Here is a 22,027-nt window from a genome sequence, read left to right as displayed (position 1 = left end):
TCTCTCTCTGGTCTTTTGCCCTGAAGGAGGGTCTGACGAAGGACCACCTCGAAAGGCTCCTGAAAGTGAGCTCTCTCCTTTGGCTTAAAGGACGGCAGGTCTGACCCTCTTCAAGACTGGCCAAAAGGTCTTAGTCGCCTTCAGATAAAGAGGGGCGAAATCTCCTTCACCAAGTTTTGAGGAAAAGGTGAGAGAAAAAGGAGCAAACAAAGAGAGGACTTCTGAAGAGAGACACAGACTTCTGTAAGGAAAGAGCTGAATACTGATCTCTCTTCCAGATACTAGCAGCCCGAATAAGGCAGTGACTTCTCATGAACCGTCCCTCACTGCTTTGTCCACAAAGACAAAACACTCACCGTGTCATCCAAACACAGTGGAATTCGATCCTGAGTCCTGCTGGCCAAAGCTCCAAGAGACCAATCCATAAAGTTGAAGACCTCCACAACTCTAAAAGACCCTTGAGGAGATGATCCATTTCACCTTATTCTCAAGTCGTCTTTCATGAAGCAAGGGAAACTCTGGAGTGAGTCAACTAGACAGAGAAATTACAAGCCAGCAGATGTGGGGAGCCCTAACCCTCTACAGGCTCCTTGGTCTCATACCACATTCCTGATTTTCCCAGAAGTCAAAGGAGGGAAAGAGAAACCGCCTTACTTGCATCCTTCTAGACTGCATCCACTCCCTACTCCTTTAAAGGCCTTCCTTCATCGAAATCGTAGGCTGATCTTGACAAACGAAGAGGGTCTAGGTTGACTTGGCGTTGTCCCACAAAGATCCCGGAGAAGGAGGGCAGTATGACAAAGAGAAATCTCCAAACTCCTGAATTAAAACCTGGCCAACTTCTTGTAATCCGGGAACTCCAGCTTTAGGAGAATCCTCTGGAAACTTCCTCCAAAGCAGCAGAAGGAGAGAAGGCTTAAGAGAAGAAGAGCTTATCAGGAAGTTGAGCCTGGAAGGAGAAGCAATTGTCCGAACGAAGAGCGCCTACCAGGAGAATGGCGCCTAACAGGAGAATGGCGCTGACCCCGGACGGGCGCTGTCAGAGAGGGGTCCTGTCCACTGGATGAGAGTCTTCCAGAGAGGAGGCCTCCAAAACGAGGGCGCTGGTAGGAGAACGGGCGCCTGCCGGAAGGAGGGGAGCTTGGAAGACGACGAGCGCTCGCCCAAAGGAGTAGCAACAGTGAGGCGAAGTGCGCCTGGAAGGAGAGGCGCTTCTCTCCGATGACGAGCGCCTGGAAGAAGTGCGCCTGCTGGGAGACTGGCGCCTGTTCGGCGAAGAGCGTCTACGAGACGAAGAAAACTTGCTGGACGAAGGAAGCTTGGCAGAGAAGAGCGACTAGGATGAAGACTAAAGCCTTGAACTTCTTGACAGGAAGAAAAAGTCATCCTTCCTACGAGTAGCGATCCTTAGCAAGAGATCCAACAAGCACGATAACTGCTCCTGAGGTCGATCAAAATCTTCTTCGCTGAACTTTCACCCTGATGGAGAGGAGGAGGGGGATCTACGAGCTTCTTCCGGGACAAGAGAGATCCTCCCGGGAAGCGCCAGGGCTCCTCGAGTCCAAACGCTTACTCTAGGAGCCTTCCAAGATCTCTTCAAAGGGCGAATTTCAGCCGGGGAATCTAAACCACGCCTCGAGAAGACGCCAGACGACGAGAAACACTTTTTCAGGACGTTTTTCTATGGCGATCCAAGGCAGCCTGGGGACGAACAACAGATCTGCCGGCGGACGCCTGATCGTTGGGGATGTTTACATCCTCCCCGCGTGCTTTCGACATATCTTCCTCCTCCACTGGTCCTGGAGCTTGGAAGAGGCTCCAGCCTAGAGCAATGCGAATGATCAGACGCCCCCTCCACAACACTGGGGACACTACACACATCACTGTCACTCTGTACTCCTCCTTCATCATGCCGCAGCCATGCATTTCCTCTACCACACGAAGAAGTTCCGCTTCATCGCGCCATTTCAGAGGACGAATCCACAGGTCTGACATGAGAAGGGGCTGAAACCAAAGGATTAGGAGAGTCTACTGCTGATTTCAAAATCATGCTCAGCAGAGCGAGACCTACTCGAGCTTCTGGAGGAAGCCTTCCTAACTCTATCCTTTTCAAGCTTCTTCAGATAAGAAGACAAAACCTTCCATTCTGGATCAGACAATTTCACTCAGGAGTGGATTACACATACAGTGTGAGGCTCCACTGAAGCTGCAACCTCACCTTACATTCTTGCCTAGTACGCCACTACCGGAACACAGGCGAAACATTAACGCTGTGACATCTTAAAGAACAATTCAAAAGCAAATCCAAAAAAACAGTCCACACAGCGTATGCCAAACCAAAGATCCAATATCACCAAAATCAGGCTAAAAAGATCCTCAGCAAGCGAGAAAACGAAAATCAAAGCAGGAGGAACCAACAACAGATGTTGCCGAACCAGCCACAGAGAAAATCTGACAGAAAACGGAATGGTTCGCCCCGCCACCCAGCGAAGCGGTACATGATCACCTGACCTACCCGTGCGCAGTCAGCGTAGTTTTGAAATTTGTCGAACGCCGGAGACTATAGCTAAGTATATATCTGACGGGTAAGTTGCATGTACAAAAACCCAATTTCCTGTCCATATGGACAATGGTTACAAATGTTTGTTCATAACAATGTAATTCCAGGATGGCAGTTAATGCATAATTCTATCTGAATAGGTTTCTTACCACTATAACCCAAGATAAAGACATGATTCTACTAAAGCCAGTTGGCATTGCACTGAAGAAAACTCCTTCTGTTTTGAAATATCCAATGGACAACGATGTCAATTTACTAGTACATTAAGAGTACTTGACAATGGTACATATGAACCAGAATAGAACATTTTTTTTGCAACAATTGCACAATGTTTAGTTAATTTATGCAAAAATCCTTCCTAATTTACCTGCCGGAATGATGTTGCATGCCACCAACCTCCATGGTCAATTGTGTCTTCGTTTATATTTTTGCTGCTGCTGCTGCTGCTGCTACCCTCATCACCAGCTTTCCTTTTCTTTGACTTATGTTTCTTGTGTGAGCTGTAACAGAAACAAAAACTAAAATATCAAAACAGTGTTCAATAACAAAATAGAGGACCTGTAAGTGATAGTAATAATGAACTAGTGAAAATGCTACAGCAGATACAGTACTGGTGACTATTACTTATAGTGCAGTATCATCATAAAATGTTTACTTTTAACATGTAGTATATATGAAAAAGCCAAAAGGTACCTTAAAGGAGCAGGAGAGAGAGAGAAAAGTTAAGTATACCTTAGTTTAACCAGACCACTGAGCTGATTAACAGCTCTCCTAGGGCTGGCCCAAAGGATTAGATTTATAGAGAGAGAGAACCACCCATTATATTCACAAGATATCTTGTGACATTTGTGACATCAAAAATATATAAATACAAATGCTTATGAACTGAATGCATAAGCTTTTTTTTTTTGCCTTATGTTTTGGTGTTTAATCAAAATTCAATCAATAAGTTTTGTCTTTTGAATTAAAATAAAAAATAAAGGAAACTGGCCATGGTATAACAATGAAATAGGGCTGTCTAGGAAAGAAAAAATATGGCAGCAGAAACAATGGAGTAAAAATAAAACTATACATGAGAGTAATATTTAATGTCAAGAAAACGGACGACTGACTTGACAGAGAGAAAGCATTGCAGTACAGTGGACCCCACTTGTTCAGCAACTGTGGATTCAGACATTCGCAGATTGTTCTGTGGAACACATTTTTCAATGTATCTCGAAAAATTCAGTAATTGCAGATTTTTCCGTCAGAAAATATTCCCTGATTACTGTATTTTCATGTTATTTTTGTGACTAAATTATTTTTTTATCATAAAAAATACCATGAAAACAGGCAGTTATAAGTGTTTTTAGAGGGTTTCCAATATATTGTGGATTTTCAGTATTTGTGGGTGGTTGTGGTACCTAACCCTCACGAATACGGGGGTCCACTGTACTGCAGCAAACCAGGATGTAGAGATATGAAGCTAAGTCATGTTGTAAAATTAGTGACCTTACAAGAAAAGATAAGACAATCCTCCAGAAAGTTAAAAGAGACTACAAAAATGACTGAAATGAAAAATAAAAAAAAATTAAACTGGCCAAAAAAATACTGAAATGGCAGACCATTTTCATGAAGTTGACATGTTCTATCACCAAATAATAAACATGAGCATAGAACAGCACTTCTATACCACCAAGATATGTGAAAAAGTAGCATATATACAACCAACCACCACAAGAGTGAAAAAGTGGCATGTATTCAATAACTACCAAGACAGTTAAAAAGTTGCATATTTACAGCAACCACCAAGACAATGAAAAAGTCGAATGTATAAAACACAATAAGACAGTGAAAAAGTCACATACAGTATGTACAAAGACCAGACCACCATGACAGTGAAAAAGTGGTATGTATTCAATGATTACCATGTGAAAAAGTGGCACGTGTACAACGACCACCATGAAAGTGAAAAAGTGGCATGTGTAAAACAACCACCAAAATAGTGTACAATGACTACCAAGGCAGTGAAAAAGAGGCATGTGTACAACACCCAAAAGAGTGAAAAAGTGGCCTATGTACAATAATCACCAAGAAAGTGAAAAGTGGCATCTGTACAACAACCACCAGGACAGTAATACTGTTGCGTGTGTACAATGACTACCAAGACAGTGAAAAAGGGCATATGTACAACAACCACCAAGTAACAAAATGGCATGTGTACAATGACCATCAAGACAATAAAAAGTTGGCATGTGTACTGTGACCACAAACTTAGTGCAAAAGTGGTGTGTACTTCTCTCAAGAATAAAGGAGTAAATAATCTTGAGATTTTATCAATCAGTATCTAAGAGAGGTTTTAGATGATCCATTTCTTTGACCAGTATTTTTCATGAATTTGCTACCTACATGTACTGTACAAGTACATCCTTCATTGTGTAAACCCTCCCTTCCAATCCCACTTCCTCATATCTGTACTTCATTTCCCATACCCAAAAAAATTATCCTATATGCCACACTGACACATCTTTCCCATTACCCACTGTACTGTTCTCCTACATCCTAGACCTACCTTAAATGGCCAGTCCTTCTCTACTGTAATCTTTTGAGAAGGAATGGAACTTTCAGTTATCCAAAAATTCGCAGTCTCACTATTCGCGGACTCACGTATTCGCGGATTTCTCTGTGGAACGTATCTACCCATTATTCACTGAAAATTCGCCCATTCACTGTATTTTTCACTGAGCAATATCCACTAATTACTGTATTTTCATAGTTTCATGATTAAATGCACTTTTTGTGATAAAACTATTAAAATACTCAGGTATAAGCATTTTTAAAGGGTTTTTTGTCTAAACTATCAAAATAGGCAGTTCTAAGTGTTTTTAGAGGGGTTTTAAGTATTCATGGATTTTAGCTATTCGAGGGGGGGAGGGGGTGCGATACACATCCCCCACGAATACGGGGATTTACTGTACAGTACTTTTATTTCTTTGCAATATTCATCAGCTAATTAGATCACTTGACTTCAGTATTTTAAAACAATCTGCTTGAAGTCCAACCAAATACTGTAATCTGTTGTGCACACACAAGTACACCTTTAGCCATAAGGAACTTGGTGAGCTAGGGAGGCAAGTTGGGCAGTATCAGGCACAGACACGCATAATATTACTCCAAAAATTTTTCCATTAGTATTGTGTAGGCAGCTTGCAATGTTACCCTAAGTGATTAAAGTTTCCCTAAATGATCAAAGTTTCTCCACAATGCAACATTTGCAAAAAAATTTGGATCTAGAACTCCCTAACTTGTCATTACTTGTGAAAATTACAGAATAATTGGTTCATTAGCAGCTTGTTGAACCTAAAAAAGACAATTACATGTACCAATTTCTTACAAAATACCTGTCAGCTTTCACAAAAAAACTTCACTGAAAAATTAAATTGAGATAAAACAACCTCCTGAAAAACATATATAATAATAAATATGACATTTTTATAATCAAATTAAGTTTTATGTACACTTACCAATAATTACATTGCTATTATTTCCACTCGTGCGGCAGCTCAAAAATTTAAAAGTCGTGGCTACTTCTATTGTTTTGTGTTGGCTGAAAGATCTCAATTCATTTATGCCCTTTATGTCCATGAGAGGGGAGGAGGGAGGGCTCTGGTCATGTAATTACTTGGTAAGTACATATAAAACTATTTTATTATAAAAATGTCATTTTTACATAAGTAACTTGCACAGTAAAAAGTAACTTGCCAAGTAATTACATTACTGAATCCCACATTGACAGGAGGTGGGACACATGGACACATTCTACTCCAAAACATTCAGTAATGGTAATGAATTTGAAATAGAAAAATTTCACTAACATTGGTACAATGCTTGTTGTTTCTTTACCTGATTAGGGAGCTACTGCAGGTGATTACTGCCTCTGGTTGGTGCTCTCCTAATCCGTAGTGGCGTGGCATAAGAGCCATGGGGTGCCTCTACTTAAAGTGGGGCTTTGCAGCAGAGGAAAGAGTCCAATGGTTGGCAGATACATAAAGACAGGTCCCCTTGCCCTGGGGGCAGTACCATAAAAACAATGACCAGAAAATGCTGTCACCTACACTGAAAATTAAAAATCACCACCCATCCACTAAAATCTGGTGGGCACTTCAGGTACATCGTACCCACAGACTCCCCAGAAACTCAACACCCACAGCAAGGTAAAGAGGTTAAGGATAGGGAGGAATGCTCCCTATCCCTCCCACAGTACCATGCCAGCCACCAATAATGGTCCCAGGGTACTGCAATTATCATACACTGTTTCAATGTCATGTAAATAATGCGAAGCAAAAATAGACTTACACTTCCAATAAGTCGCCTGTATATTTGAGAAGAGACATATTGTGTTCAAAAGCATAAGAGGTGGCAACTGTCCTGATGTTGTGTGCTTTGACCTTAAAGGACAGCAGAATGTCTTCTCGAATCCCAGCATGTGCCTCCATAATGAGGTCTTGAAGGAAGAACAGTGCACAGGAAGGTTTTTTGACCAAGCACCAAAGGTTATTGGACGGTCCTCTGATTTTGGCTGTCCTGTCCAAGTAACTTCTCGAAGCCTAACTGGGCAGAGAACTCTTTCTTCCTCTTCAGATCCAAGGATATCCGTAAGATTCTTGATTAAGAATGAGCGAGGCCAGGGCTTAAAAGGATCCTCATTCTTAGCCAGGAAGCCAAGAGTAAAAGTGCAAACAGCATCTCCTTGAGCAAAACCTACTCGTTTGTCGATGGCCTGGAGTTCGCTAATAAGCTTGGCTGTGGCCAAAGCAACTAGGAAAAGGGTCTTCCTGGTAAGGTTCTTAAGAGAGGTGGAATGGAGAGGCTCGAAGGGAGGGGCCATTAGCCATTTAAGCACTACACTGATATTCCAAGATGCAGGGTCTCTACATCTGAAGACAGAACTGAGCATGGCTCTGTATCCTCTATGTTACATCTGGCACACCATCTGCAAAAGACTGTCCACTTAAACTGGTAAAGTTTGGAGGAGCACTGACATCAGTCTGCATTTAGCGATAGCGTCTGCAGCTGCTCTTGAAAAGCCCTTTGCTCTGACAAGTCTCCAGACAGTCTGAAGCCTGTCAGAGCAAGAGCGGATAATCCCTGGTGGAACCTCCTGAAGTGCAGTTGTCTGAGTAAATGCGGACTTTGCAGTAGTAGCCTGGGGAAGTCCACTAGAAGACTCAGAAGATCTGGAAACCATTCCTTTAGCAGCCAGAATGGAGCTATCAGGGTCATTGTCGCATTGGAGTGCAAGTGTAACTTGTTTATCACTTTTCTGACCATGCTGAATGGCAGGAAGGCATAGAGGTCCAGATCCTAACAATTCTGTAACATGGCATCTGTCACCCAAGCCAGAGGGGTCCAGGGTCGGAGAGCAGAATAGACATAGACGGTGATTCCTCGATGTGGCGAACAGATCCAGCAGCTTCCAAAGGTCGTTGCAGACCTGCAAGTCTAGTGTTCACTCTGTAGGGAGGACTTGTCTCTGACGACTGAGTTTGTCTGCTAGGACGTTCATCTTCCCTGGGATGAAGCAAGTCACTAATCCCAATCAATTCTAGTCTGCCCAGAGTAGGAGATCCCTCATTGCCTCATAAACGAAAAGGAGAGAGTCCTGCCCTGTTTCTTGATGTAGGCAAGAGCCATAGTTCACTACAATAGTCTTGCCGATGACTGAGTCCAAGAAGGCTAAAAGGTGTTTGTGGATGGCTTTTAGTTCCTTGACGTTTACGTGAAGGTTCCTCTGACTTGGGGACCATGTCGCAGAAACCTCTCTGTCCCCCAGGGGGGCTCCCCAACCTAAATCTGAGGCATCTGAGAATAAGCTTAGGTCTGGGTTCACAGGTGGAAGAGACTTCCCTTCCGAAAGTCTTTCTGCAGACATCCACCAATGCAGGTCCGACTTGATCTCCGTCGTGATGGGGAATACAAAGTAGTTGGGATGTGTTCTTCGGTTCCAGCTGGCCCTGAGAAAAAACTGCAGGACTCTCATGTGGAGTCTGCCTAATCTTATAAACTGTTCGATGGAGGCCAATGTCCCTAACAGGCTCATCCACCGATTGGCCAAGCAGAACAGAAAAGTGAGGAAACTGCAGACTGTCTGCAGGCCTGGCAAGATTCTATCTTCTTTGGAGACAGAGAAACCCGAAAAGTCTGAGAGTTTATCTTCATGCCCAAATATACAGTAGAATCTCCTGAGTTTGAGACATTTGGGACTTCTGGTGACTGATAAGGATTCTTAGCTCTTGGGCAAGGAGAAGGGTCTTTTGGTCGTCCTTCATGCACTTCTCCCTCGATGATGAGTGAAGGAGCCAATCATCGAGGTAGAGGCAGATGTTGATGCCTAGAAGATGAAGCCATTTCGCAAGAGGGGCTATAACCCTCATGAACAATTGTGAAGCGATGGATAGGCTGAAGCATAAGGCCCAAAACTGTAAAATCCTGTCCTTGAAGACAAACCTCAGAAGCTTCCTGGAATTTGGGTGTACTGGAACATGGAGTACACAAGTACGCATCCTGCATGTTTAGTGTTGTCATCCAGTCACCCTGATGAATGGATGATATCACAGAGTGGGTCATCTCCAACCTGAACTTCATCTTCTGGATGAAGAAGTTCAGGGTGCTGACATCCAGGACAGGCCTCCAACCCCCCTATGACTTGGGGACCACAAAAAGGCAGTCGTATAACCCTTCGAGGAGCTATCCTCTACCTCCTCTATGGATTCCTTCCGGAGCAGGGAAGCGACTTCTTCTGAAAGGAATAGATACCTTGTGGAGCCTTTTGAATATGCAGTCAGTGCGATTTGAAACGTAACTAAGGAAGGAGGCTCCCAGAAGGGGATGGCATACCAAACGTAACTAAGGGAGAAGACTCCCTGAAGGGGATGGCATACCCTTCTTTCAAAACTTGTACAATCCATGGCTCTGCTCCTCTGATGCTACACCTTTCCCAAAAAAGTGAAGTCTGGCTCCTGCAGGCGCACGAAGGACATACATATCACTTCTTGGTTGAGGGTCTGGAGAAGGACTTCTTAACTGATCCCGCTGAGAATTGTACTGTCGCACGGGACTTCTGGCCACCCCCACAAAAGGGCTGAGGTTGAAGAGGTGAGGTCATCTTAGTGCAAAACTAAGTAGGTTCCTTGGGGCACTTTGAAGACCGAGGAAGAAGGTCCTGAGTGGACTTCTTTTGGAGGTCCATGGCTATTTCCTTGGCCGTGGTCTGAGGAAATAGGTAAGAGTGGTCCAGGGAAGAAAAGAGTAAGGCCAATTTCTGCACTAAAGTAACTCCCTTTGTTGTGAACTCCCTCTTCTTCAGTACTCCCATCGAGAAAAGTGCAGCTAGTTCAAGGGATCTGTCTCTAACTGCCTTGTCCACACAGGACAACACTTCTAACCAATCTGTGGCAAAGTCTTCGGCAAGCCCAAGGCAGTCTTCAATCTTCTTGGCCAACACTCCAACTGTCCAGTCAAGAAAACTTAGGACTTCAAATACCTTGAAAATGTTTTTAACAAGTTGGTCTAATTCTGCTGTAGAAAACAACCTTAGCAGAAGAGAAGGACGAACGACGAGCCGAGTCAATTAAGCGTGAGAAGTCCCCCTGGGATACCTCTTCTGAGAAAGCCGGTCATCGACTTCCCTTAAGGCCTTCTTAGAGGAAAAGGACAGAACCACCTTAGGCAGACGAGAGCTGACATCAGGCTGATTTCTCATGAGAAAAGTTGAGGAAGGAGAAACTGGAGCAGCTAGGGCAAAGAAGGTTCAATAACTGGTCAAGAAAAACCTCAAAAGAGCTGCATATGCCGATGAAGAAGGTTCTTGATCCACTTCCTCTTCATCTGAAGAAATTGGAGACAACTGAAGGTCTTGAGGAGGTTTAGATAATGCGCTGGAGCCTTCTGCAAAAAACCCATATCTGCCAATTGCTGCTTGATGGGCTCCAAGGAAGCATCTATAGTCTCTGTTGAAAAATAACTCAAAGGAAGAGCTGAAGTAAGGCGCTCGGTTGGTGCCGAACATGCGTCTGGTGGCCAAGCACTTGTCAGCTGGCATCAAGAGTGAGGGAGACAGAGGGCACTCGGGAGCGAACAATGGGTGCTCTGAAGAGACCACTGGTACTGAGCACTTGGATGAAGACACTGGGCACCTGGAAGGCGAGTGGCACCTGGAAGAGAAGCGCTTCTTGGAGCTCTGGTGGCGCGGCGTCAAATACTGATGAGAGGTCGAGCGCTCGGGAGAGTGATACTGTGGACTAGGCCAGGTGCTGCAGGAGGGTTGAGGATTGCAGGGTGTCTCCTTAGACTGCTTGCAGGAAATAAGCAATGACCAGGAAGACAACTCACTCACATTCACTGAGATGCCTTTCCAATGCCTGTCTGAAGTTGTAGCCTGAGTCACAGCCCCAACTGAGGGGGCGACTACCCATGAGCAAACCCCACCGGCCTCCCTTGGACCTCTGGTATGTCTTCTCTTAGGTTCAGGGAAGTGTGATAGTGACCTTCATCTAGGAGAGCCAACGGGACGGGCAGCACCTCCTCCACTGGCACTACACCTTCACTTTTCGTTTTCTCGCTAAAAACGTCTCCATAAGCACTTTGATGGATGCTCCTAATTCTGCCATAGAACTTACCTTAAGTTCGAACTTGCAATCGATTCCACCTTCGAGACTGGCAATGGCATTAGGGTCAGAAGCATGGGAGCCAGATACAGGAGTAGGTGGTACAAAGGTAGGAGGACTGGAGATAAGAGACAATGCTGAAAAGGGGGAAGGAGGAATGGAAGGAACATTTTCAGCACTAGGGTTAGAGTAGAATCAATACTACGTGTCCTGCTTGCTGCTCTAACTGCCAACTTCCGCTTCCTATCCCTATTGAGTTTATCAAGAAGGGACTGCAAAACCTTCCATTGCTTTTCACTCCAGTCTTTGCTTTCATCACATGTATTCTCTTTTGAACATGAACGTCCCCTACAACTATCACAAATCATGTGGGAGTCGTAAGTGGATTTGGTCAGTCTAGTGTTCCCAACAGTACCTAACACTAGAGGAAATGGAATTAGACATAATGAATTCACAGATAAGTCACTATTAAGTTGGTTATAAAAACTTAAGCTAGCACTAGTAATAGAAGCTACGCAAAAGTAAGAATACTTCACCAGATCCTGAGGTACAACCAAAAGACTGATGAAAGAATTCAAGACAGAGCTGCTGCAAACCATCGATGTTAACTTGAGCGCCGGCAGAAATGAATTGAGCTCTTTCGTTGAGTTGTTCCCTATCTTTCCCCAATAGTGGGTGGAGCTGTCGCCAACACAAAAACAATAGAAGCACTGGTGCAACTTTTAAATTGTTGAACTACCGCACAAGTGGAAATAATAGCAATGTAATTACTTGGTAAGTTACCTATGTAAAAATGTAATATAAATACGACTAGAACTTAGTACAGCAGCTGTAAAGTTGTACACGAGCTTATGATGCTAGATATTAAATTGAAATTCACTGAAGAGAATACACTAGAATGGTTTAAGAGATGAGTAGCTTGTAGATTCTTTAAAAGATAAATAGACAATTATAACCTTGCAAAAACTGTCACAAACTGCCCAAAATACTATCCTAAGAACAACAACATTTACTGTATGCACAATCAAACTATCAAGGATTGTGATAAAATATGCATTGTAAATTTTTTTAAGAAATTCACAATTTTGTCCGGTTATCAACTAAAATTACATTTTTGTAATAAAGTTTTATTTACTTAATTATATAGTAAGTTTCTTTTAACCAGCAGCTTAAAAATTACACACCAATTTGTTTTGGTTATGGCAACATGCCCTGCCCACTTTCCAACATAGCAAAGAGCTTGAATGGAAGTTAGGGAATGTTGGACATTTTTATAATAAAATAAAGTTTTATATATACTACCCCAAAACATTATTAATAGTAATGAGTTTGAGAATAGAAATTTGATAACACAGAATCAATGTTGTTGAACCTTACCTGATAAGAGAGCTGCTACAGGTAGCTACTGCCTCTGGTTGGCGCTCATCTTATCCAACAGAGGCGAGGCAGTAAAGCCCTGAGGGCCTACTACTACAGTGGGTGCTTTGTAGCGATGGACTAATTTCCGAGGGCTAGCAAAGTACAACAAGATGCCCCTGCCCAGGGCGCAGTACCACACAAAGTAAACAGAGTAAATACCATAACCACCAAAAACCAAATGAAAAATACCAATACCCAACCATAAAAACCAAAAGACTGGAGGGTACTCCAAGTACATAGTACTCCCCAAAAACTAAATGCCCTAAGCAAGGCGAAGAGATTAAAGAAAGGACATTGCTTTCTACGCTTCTTCACCCAACACCACACCAGCCACGCAAAACGGACCCAAGGTACTGCACTGATCGTAAATAGTCTCGATATCCCTTAAATAATGCGATGCAAACACCGACTTGCACTTCCAAAACGTCACTTGCACAATTGACGTGAGCGATAAATTGTGCTTAAACGCCAAAGACGTAGCGACCGCTCGTATCTCATGGGGTTTTACCTCGTAAGCAGAGAGAGAGTCTTCGCTCACCATGGAATGTGCTTCTGAAATCAGATTCCTCAGAAAAAATGCCAGGGCATTCTTAAACAAGGGTCTGGAGGGATATTTCACAGAACACCAAGATTCCTAAAAGTGCCACAAATGTCCTTCGTTCTGCGAAGATAAAACTTAAGGGCCCTTACTGGACAGAGTTTTCTTTCTTCTTCAGACGGCCCTACTATCTCAGACAAGCCCTTGATTGTAAAAGAACGAGGCCATGGATTCGATGGCGATTCGTTCTTAGCCTGAAAGTCTAGGGAAAAGGAACAAACTGCATTCCCCTAAGAAAATCCGATGTTTCTGTCTAAAGCATGGATTTCACTGGATCTCTTAGCAGTGGCCAAGGCGACCAGAAAAAGAGTTTTCCTGGTTAGATCCCTTGAAGAGATAGATTGCATGGGCTCAAAACGTGAACTGGACAGCCACTTAAGTACCACGTTTAAGTTCCAGGACAGCAAAGGTTTTTCTTTAAGCTTTGCGGTATCGAAGGACTTATTAAGGTCGGACAAATCCTGGTTAGACGATAAGTCCATTCCTTTATGGCGAAAAACTGAGCTAAGCATACCTCTGTAGACTTTAATGGTAGAGGTGGAAAGTCCTTTAGTGGAGCGTAGGAACAGAAGAAAGTCCGCTATTTTCGCTACAAAGGTAACAGAAGAGGACACGTTACTTCGTCTGACCGGAATTTGTTGATGACTTGTCTCACTAAACTGAATGGGGGAAAGGCATACAGATCTTTGTTCGACCAATCCTGCAACACTGCATCGGTCGCCCATGCCAAGGGATCTGGTACTGGTGAGCAGAGAGGAAGTCGGTGATTCCTGGAGGACACAAACAAATCTATCATGGGTTTCCCCCAGAGCTTCCACAGATCCAGACAAACCAACGGGTCTATTGTCCACTCTGTGGGAAGGATCTGTCTTTGACGGCTCAACTCATCCACCAGAACGCTGAGTCTCCCCTGGAAAAACACGTTATCACTTGAGTGTTGTTCTGGTGTAACCAAAGAAGAAGACCCCTTGCTACTTCGTACAGGGAGAAAAGGTGGATTCCCCCTTGTTTCTTGATGTACGCCAATGCCGTCGTGCTGTCTGAATGCACTGCTACTGTCCTCCCACGAATTTCTAACACGAAGCACTGTAGGCCCAGAAATATCGCCCGTAACTCTTTTATGTTGATGTGCCAGTTTTGCTGTTCCTGAGATCAGGTCCCTGACACTTCTTTAAACACCAAAAGAGCTCCCCAACCTAGGTTCGACATGTCTGAAAAGAACTCTAGGTTGGGGTCAGAGGTTGAAGAGATTTCCCTTCCGATAGTCTCTTCCTGGAATTCCACCAATGAAGGTCCTCCTTGATTTCTATCATTATCCGGAACACAAACAAGTCCAGAAAGTTTTTCCTGTTCCAGCTGGCTCTGAGGAAGAATTGGAGAGGTCTCAGGTGAAGTCTTCCCAGAATGACGAATTGTTCCATGGATGAGAGGGTGCCTAGAAGACTCATCCACTGATTGGCCAAGCAAAAGTTTAGATCCAGAAATTCTTCCACTGTCTGGAGACATTTTTCTGTTCTCTTTGGGACTGGAAAAACCCGAAAATCCCGAGAGTTGATCGTCATTCCTAAATAAGGAATCTCCTGAGAAGGCGTCAGGAGAGACTTGTTCCGATTGATGAGAAGGCCCAATTCTTGGGCCAAGAGAAGAGTCGTGCGAAGGTCCTCCGTACATTGAGCTTTCGAGTGGGAACGCAGTAGGCAATCATCTAGATATAGGAAGATCTTTATCCCCTTCCTTCAAATGAAGCCATTTTGCTAGGGGAGCCAATACCCTGGTAAACACTTGCAGCGCTGTCAAGAGACTGAAGCACAGAACCCGAAATTGGAACACCTTGTTCTGAAACACAAACCTGAGGTACTTTCTCGAATTCAGATGCACTGGAATGTGAAAGTATGCGTCCTGCATGTCGATGGACGCCATCCATTCTCCCTGGCGAGTGGATGCAAGGACAGATTGGTTTGTTTCCATCTTGAATGTTGTCTTTTGGACAAAGACATTTAGAGCACTTACGTCCAAAACGGGTCTCCAGCCCCCCGATGACTTGGGCACTACAAAAAGATGGTTGTAGAATCCCAGAGAATGAATGTCCTCTACTACCTCTGTAGCCTCTTTCTGAACAAGGGACTCGACCTCTAGGAAGAGATCAGCAAATCTCCCTGAGCCTGGAAAGTAAGCTGTCAATTCAACAAGCTTGTGGATTAGAGGAGGATTGTTCAAAAAGGGGATAGTGTAGCCCTCTTCAGGACAGATACTGTCCAAGATTCTGCTCCCTTTTGGTCCCACCATTCCCAAAAGTAGAGGAGCCACTCCTACCTGAGTACGGAGGACTATGGTTTCATTTCTTGGAGTAAGACTTGGAGGAGGACTTCTTGATGGAATGCTGTGGGAAACAGGTATATGACCTTGATCTAGTTTGAGATCTAGAACGGGAGCTCCGAAAGGGAGTAGGTTGCAGTGAAGACAACGCTCTGGGAGGAAGAGTCGAAGAATCCTTGGGGCGTCTTGTAGATTGGGAGAGCAGGTCCTGAGTGTTCTTCTTCTGTAGGTCAGAGGCGATGTCCAGAACTATAGCCTGTGGAAAAAGATACGTCTTGTCCAAGGGGGAGAATAGGAGGGCCTATCTCTGAGACGGAGTGATGCCTTTTGATGCAAAAGAACACAAAAGCTTTCTTTTCTCAAGTACCCCCATGGTGTACAGACTAGCTAACTCCTGCGTACTATCGCGAACGCCCCTGTCAATACAGAAAAGTACTTCTAAGAGATCCGACAAGATTTCTTGAGGTAACAAGGAGCACTCTCTAAGTTTGCGCGCCAGAGCACCCACCACCCAGTCTAGGAAGCTCATCACTTCAAACACCTTAAAAATATTCTTGAGAAGGTGTGCAAGTTGAGGCTGAAAACATAATTTTGGCTAAGGAGAATGCTGATCTCCTAGCCGAGTCGATAAGGCCGGAGAAGTCTCCCTGAGAGGAGGCAGAGACTCCCAGGGAAGGAACTTCTCCGATCATATAAAACCTGTTAGCTCAATCAAAACAACTTGGAAGGTGGGAAACAAAAAACTGCTTTGCCTTGTTTCCTCTTCTCAGAAAACCACCCTTCTACTTCATCCAGTGCCTTCTTTGCTGAAGAGGAAAGAACCAATTTCGGTAATTTCGAAGAACTGACTGAGGGGGCTTCCATAAAGAAAGTCGAAGCAGGAACGGAGGGAGTAGCTGGCGAAAAGAAGCTTGGATAAGTCGCTAGCAGGAACCTTAACAGCACAGAGTACACCGACGAAGGAGCATCTTGCTCTGGAACAACCTATTCCTCAGAAGAGACAGGAGAAAGCGATAAGTCCACCGTCGTCTGAGCTATAGGAGGAGCCTTCTGAAGCAAACTGAGAATATTATCCAGTTTGCTCTGAATCTGGTCAACTGGAGGAGGAACAATGTCTGAGACAACACTACTAAGAAGCGGTGGAGGAGCGGGCGCCAGTGGGCGCTCGGAGGCACTGTGGAGATGGGAGCCAGTAGCAAAACTTGTTGGTGAAAGGGCACCAGTGGGTGCTCAACCGCAAACGGGAGTTTGGGAGCTTAGATGCTAGTTGTTGGTGCTGATTGTAGGGATGAAGGTGCTGGGTGCGCAACTCCTGATGCAGTAGCTCCTTTATTCGATGACGAACGTCTCTGCGCCACATGGCATTTCTTAGATGCCAACTTACAACCGTCATCAGAAGAAGCAGAAGAGAATTGTTCCGGGGTATTCCAGTGACTACACAATGGGTGCACTGAATCCTTGCCCTTCTTACAAGGAACTGGGGAAGAAATCTCAAACTCCACTGCAAGCCTTTTCAGTGGGCGTGACTTGTCAGCATAGCGCCATACGCGCGCCTGGGACTAAAATCTTCGGAGCTGGAGGACATACATTGAGCACTCACTTGAAGACCTTTCCAATGGCCTTTGGTTGCAGTCTGGGATTCAACAGACTGAACCGAGAGGGCGACTGCCCAGGGGCAGACCCCACCGACCTCCCTTAGGCTGCCAGTTTGACTCCTCCCAGGTGCTGGGGAGTATGTCAGGGACCTTGGCCTAGGAGAATCGGCGGGCCGAACAGCAACCTCCTCCACTACCACTGCACTTCCACTGGGCGCCACGGGGCGCCCCGACTCACTTTTATCCATAAGCACTTTCACAGATGACGCTAATTTAGCGATCGATTGCACAATCAATTCAGCGTGAGTGTCGATTTTCGACTCCAGACTGGCAATGGTGTTGGGGCTGGAATCGTGAGAGCCAGGTAAAGGAGAGGGTTGCACAGGTGGAGGAGATGGAATGGGATCGGAAGAAATTACAGGTGCAATTGCATCTGACTTAGCGGATGAATCCTGACTAGCTAAAGCTTTACTAGATTCCCTAGTTTCTTAAGATGTAAATCTAAAGTCATCCACTTCTTTAAATCCCAGTCACTACACTCCTCACAACGAATATCCACTGAACATGTTTGTCCCCTACATTGAACACAGTGTGAGAGTCGTAAGATTCTTCAGTCAGTCTAGTATTGCAGCCTTTGCTACAATACCTATACTAGAACTACTAGTGTTAGACATCCTGGAAAATTCTAATAAAAGTCCAAAAACGGCAGAGTTGTAAACCAATGATCAAAACTTGCCTAACAATATCTTAATTATGCCGAAAGGCTCAGAAAATAAATATTTCACCAATCGAAGATAGAGCAAACAACCAGCAAAGTATAAATTTCAAAATTCAAGCTGCTGCCAACCACAGTCCTTCAACCATAGCTGGCAGAAACAAATTGAAGCTCTTTGCTATGTTGTACCTTCTCTTACACCCGAAAGTGGGCGGGGCACTTCGCCATAACCAAAACAAATTAGCATGACCCGCAATTTCAAAATTTTAAGCTGCCGTTTAAAAGAAACTAATAGCTATGTAATTACTGGGTAAGTTACATATATAAAACTATAGCCTTAACAAAAATATGGAACAACAGAAGACATATAGAGGCAGATGAAGAGAAAAAGATAACAGGACTATGGAGATATAACAGTTTACATGAAAAGTTAAAAGGAAACCTAAAATAGCTTAATACTGACTCAATAACTATAAATAGTAGAGGTACAAATAGTAAAAACAGTGAGGAACATAGGAGTACTATTTAATGAGCATCTACATAACATACATCAAGTTTTAACCTAAGGGAAACACAATATGATCACAAGAAATTATGCTTCTACAAAAAATGTTTAAATATTTAATGAACATCTACATAAGACACATGAAGTTTTAACCTAAGGAAAACACAATATGATCACAAAAATTCTGCTTCTACAAAAAATTTTTAAATACAGTACAAAAATTATATGTTTGTACATACCACAACTAGGCTAAACTTTTGTTAAGAGCCTCTGTGATGGTGTACCAAACTACTAAAATGTTATCTGCAAGCATTTAATTTTATAATACTTTCCTATCTAGGCAGCAAGACTTTAATATGTACTATATCAGAAATTATCAAATGATGGTCATTTTTGTGTTAACCAGGGACTACAAGAGGCAGGTAAATAATGAGTTAGCATTATCCAAAAAAAAAACTATGAAGAATTGCATAACTTTTCAAGACCATTGTTATTGTTTTGAAGATATTCATTCCAAATTGGAGGAGATATGTGCTTTTAAAGCATGCGCTGTTCCTCATTGGACAGGTTGGTATCGTTCTCGGCTAGCACCCTGCTGGGCCCGCATTCGATTCTCCGATTGGCCAATGAAGAATTAGAGAAATTTATTTCTGGTGATAGAAATTCATTTCTCGTTATAATGTGGTTCAGATTCCACAATAAGCTGTAGGTCCTGTTGCTAGGTAACCAGTTGGTTCTTAGCCACGTAAAATAAATCTAATCCTTCAGCCAGCCCTAGGAGAGCTGTTAATCAGCTCAGTGGTCTGGTTAAACTAAGGTATACTTAACTTAGAGCATGCACTATTCCAGAACTGTAATGGTAGTTTTTTGTTTCTCTGTTACATAATAATTACCTTCCATTTATATTTATGGCCATTAAATCTCCAAAAGTTCTTACGCTACAGTACCTGGATGTTTTCTGACTCCTAATTTTTGGACCAGATTCTTCAATTCAACACTGGCTGCCTTATGCAAAAGAAGTGCTGTTTGAGACCTAAAGTGATATATTTTATACAGTATTATAAAAGACCGCAAGTGATATATTCTATACAGTATTATAAAAGACCTCAAGTGATATATTCTATACAGTATTATAAAAGATCTAAAACAACTGTATCTATCTGGAAGTACAGTAATTCCTTTCCACAAAGCAAGCCTTGGCTGGGAGGGTTAGTAACCAGGATTTGGGATGGGACAAGAGAAAATGTGGGCCTTCTATGTTAACTTCCAATTTCTAGGAATAAATGTTTGCTTTCTAGCTATTAACTCCCTTGATAACTCCCAGTTTCAAGGAATGCATGCTTAATAGCTATTAACTCTCAATTTCATAGAATAAATGTGGGCTTTCTATCTATTAACCTCCAGTTTCAAGGAATAAATGTATACTTTCAAGCTATCAACTCCTAATAAATGTGTGCTTACTAGCTATTGACTCCCAATTTCAAGGAATATGCTCCATAAAATGTTAATGGGGGAGACAGGGGGTGGCCCCGTACCAGTTAGAACCCAGTGTGCAAGGTTAGAATGATGAATTTCTGTATTTCACTTTAATGATTTACAGTGCTTTAGGTCAGGTTGGGAAGTGGGGGTGTTCCGGGACACCCAACCAAAAACGAGCTTGACACCCGAGGTTCATGGCACTCTATGTTAGATTAGGTCAGGGTCCATAAGGACAAAGCACCCTTACCCTGGTAATGAAGGACCAAGAATATTTTATGCTTTCACAGTAAATATTTTGGTGCTTCTTACTAGTAATACACATAACTGTATTTTTCCTGCCTTATTAATGTATTTCCCACTCTCTGGTACTTGTTTTAAGTCCCCCCCCACCCAACCACTAAGTCCACCATACTTTTCTGGATGTAATGGGAGAAGAAAAAAAAAGTGGTTTCCAACTACAATAATGATTAGAAGTGCTTAAAACACAAAATAACTATCAGAAAAGTATGTTTTATTTATTAGGAACTGAAGTATCATAGTACTGTATTACATAAATAAAGCCTAGTTAAATTGAAGACTACTACTGTGACCTGATTCCTACCAATTGCCCACTGACATTTATGGTCTTTTGTTTATGTTCTTGTTTGTTTAGTCATTTTCTTATGTTGCAGGGCCATAGCAGTTGTCTTCAAATTTTCCTAAATCCCCTCATGAAAGGTCATGTCCATGCAACCAAGCTTCATTATACATATTGTGATGAAGAATATGAAATCAATATCTGTCAAAGATATGCTCAAGTTGGGTATTATTTTACTTCAAACCATAACATTTGCATTTTGGACATGAAAATATATCCCTATTATTTTAATGTGTGCTTTGAACATTTCTGATATTCATTTTGTTAGAAAATCACTACTTTTAGAGACAGTGGACTCCACCCATATATCCTACAATTTGGGGGACAACAGTGAAAAAGAAATGTTTTCAGTTAGGGGAAAACACAAAACAAGTGAAATACCAAGACCTTAATCCCACTGACATTTCTCGTTTAGGGCAAAACTGCTACTGCGGTCTGATTCCCACCCATCACCAACCGAGATATTTACCATCTTTTGTTTATGTTTTTCATCCATCCCCAAGGAGCTGGTACTCAACATGAAGCCCATTTTGCACATCAGCTGGTAGTTGCCAAGCTAGTTGGCTGCAGGAGTAGTCTGCAATTTTACCCTCATTCAAATTAGCCTAGCTTAGGCTTATAAAAATGTCAAGTTCATGGAGTATTTTCAAAAGAATATCAGGTAGAACTAAGTACTAGCTCCTCATGGAGTGTTTTCAAAAGAATATCAGGTATAGAAATTCATTTCTCGCTATAATGTGGTTCGGATTCCACAAAAGTACTAGCTCCAAGTCAGATATTACCTTGCTAAGAGCTGTTAATCAGCTCAGTGGTCTGGGTAAAACTAAGAGATTTTTACTGTTATTTTTTGTTGGTCACCTGTAATTAACCTCAGAACTGATTATATTTTTGCTATCACATCTGCGCATTGTTATAGGGAAACTTTTGATAAAAAGCAGAGTTTCCTTCACTGGGGAGGGGGGGCATCCTGGGGAGAAGCCCCAGCTAAGTAACACACCCTGCTAGGTTAGGTAGGGTACATTAGGTTAGTATGGTTCCTTTTATAATAGATTTCCTTGGCGAATCCCTTCTGGAACATATGGCTCCCTAATGTCTCTCGTACTCCCGGAACCATTCCATACAGTCTGTGCGGAGCTAATACTTAGAAATACCGAATATCATGCACCAGGGTAGCCTAAGGACTTAGAACCCTAGGTTTGGTTAGGTTTAGTTGGTTTGGTCATTTGCTAACGAAACGAACGTCTGAAGCGTCGAAACAAGAAAATGACTCTTCAAGTCCAAAGTGGATGGGCTAAAGGTACAATGATTATAAGCTAAGTACAATTTTCCGGCCCCTGTCTAGCTTAATCACCAGCTAGCTTACCTTTTTTCACCTTTGAGCTTGAGCTTCCCAATTTTCACTTTACTATATTCAGACGACATATCTTTAGAGATGACCTTCCCCAATCGTACACTAAGTTTCTGTGCCTTTGTCAAGTTACAAGATAAATTTATAGGGTATACGTATGTAAACAAACGGCCGACCTTCTTCTTTCTATTAGTGTATGTTTTCTTAGGG

The 22,027-nt window shown here is 42.9% G+C and overlaps 1 protein-coding gene across 1 annotated transcript in view; it reads right to left on the bottom strand.

Moving 5' to 3' along the window:
- The window catches only part of FRG1 (FSHD region gene 1), a 51,526-nt gene extending 29,499 nt beyond the window's left edge, over positions 1 to 22,027 (bottom strand). Inside the window, exons 1-2 of the mRNA XM_067119133.1 lie at positions 21,833 to 22,027; positions 2,928 to 3,060 (exon numbers count right to left, since the gene is read on the bottom strand). Coding sequence (XP_066975234.1) covers positions 2,928 to 3,060; positions 21,833 to 21,891 — 192 coding nt within the window. The 5' untranslated portion in view covers positions 21,892 to 22,027. The remainder of the gene's footprint in view (positions 1 to 2,927; positions 3,061 to 21,832) is intronic.

Source organism: Macrobrachium rosenbergii, chromosome 16, assembly GCF_040412425.1.
Source record: "Macrobrachium rosenbergii isolate ZJJX-2024 chromosome 16, ASM4041242v1, whole genome shotgun sequence".
Taxonomy (NCBI): Eukaryota; Metazoa; Arthropoda; class Malacostraca; order Decapoda; family Palaemonidae; genus Macrobrachium; species Macrobrachium rosenbergii.
Note: the sequence above shows the minus strand (reverse complement) of the source record. Positions and strands in the feature narration are given on the sequence as shown.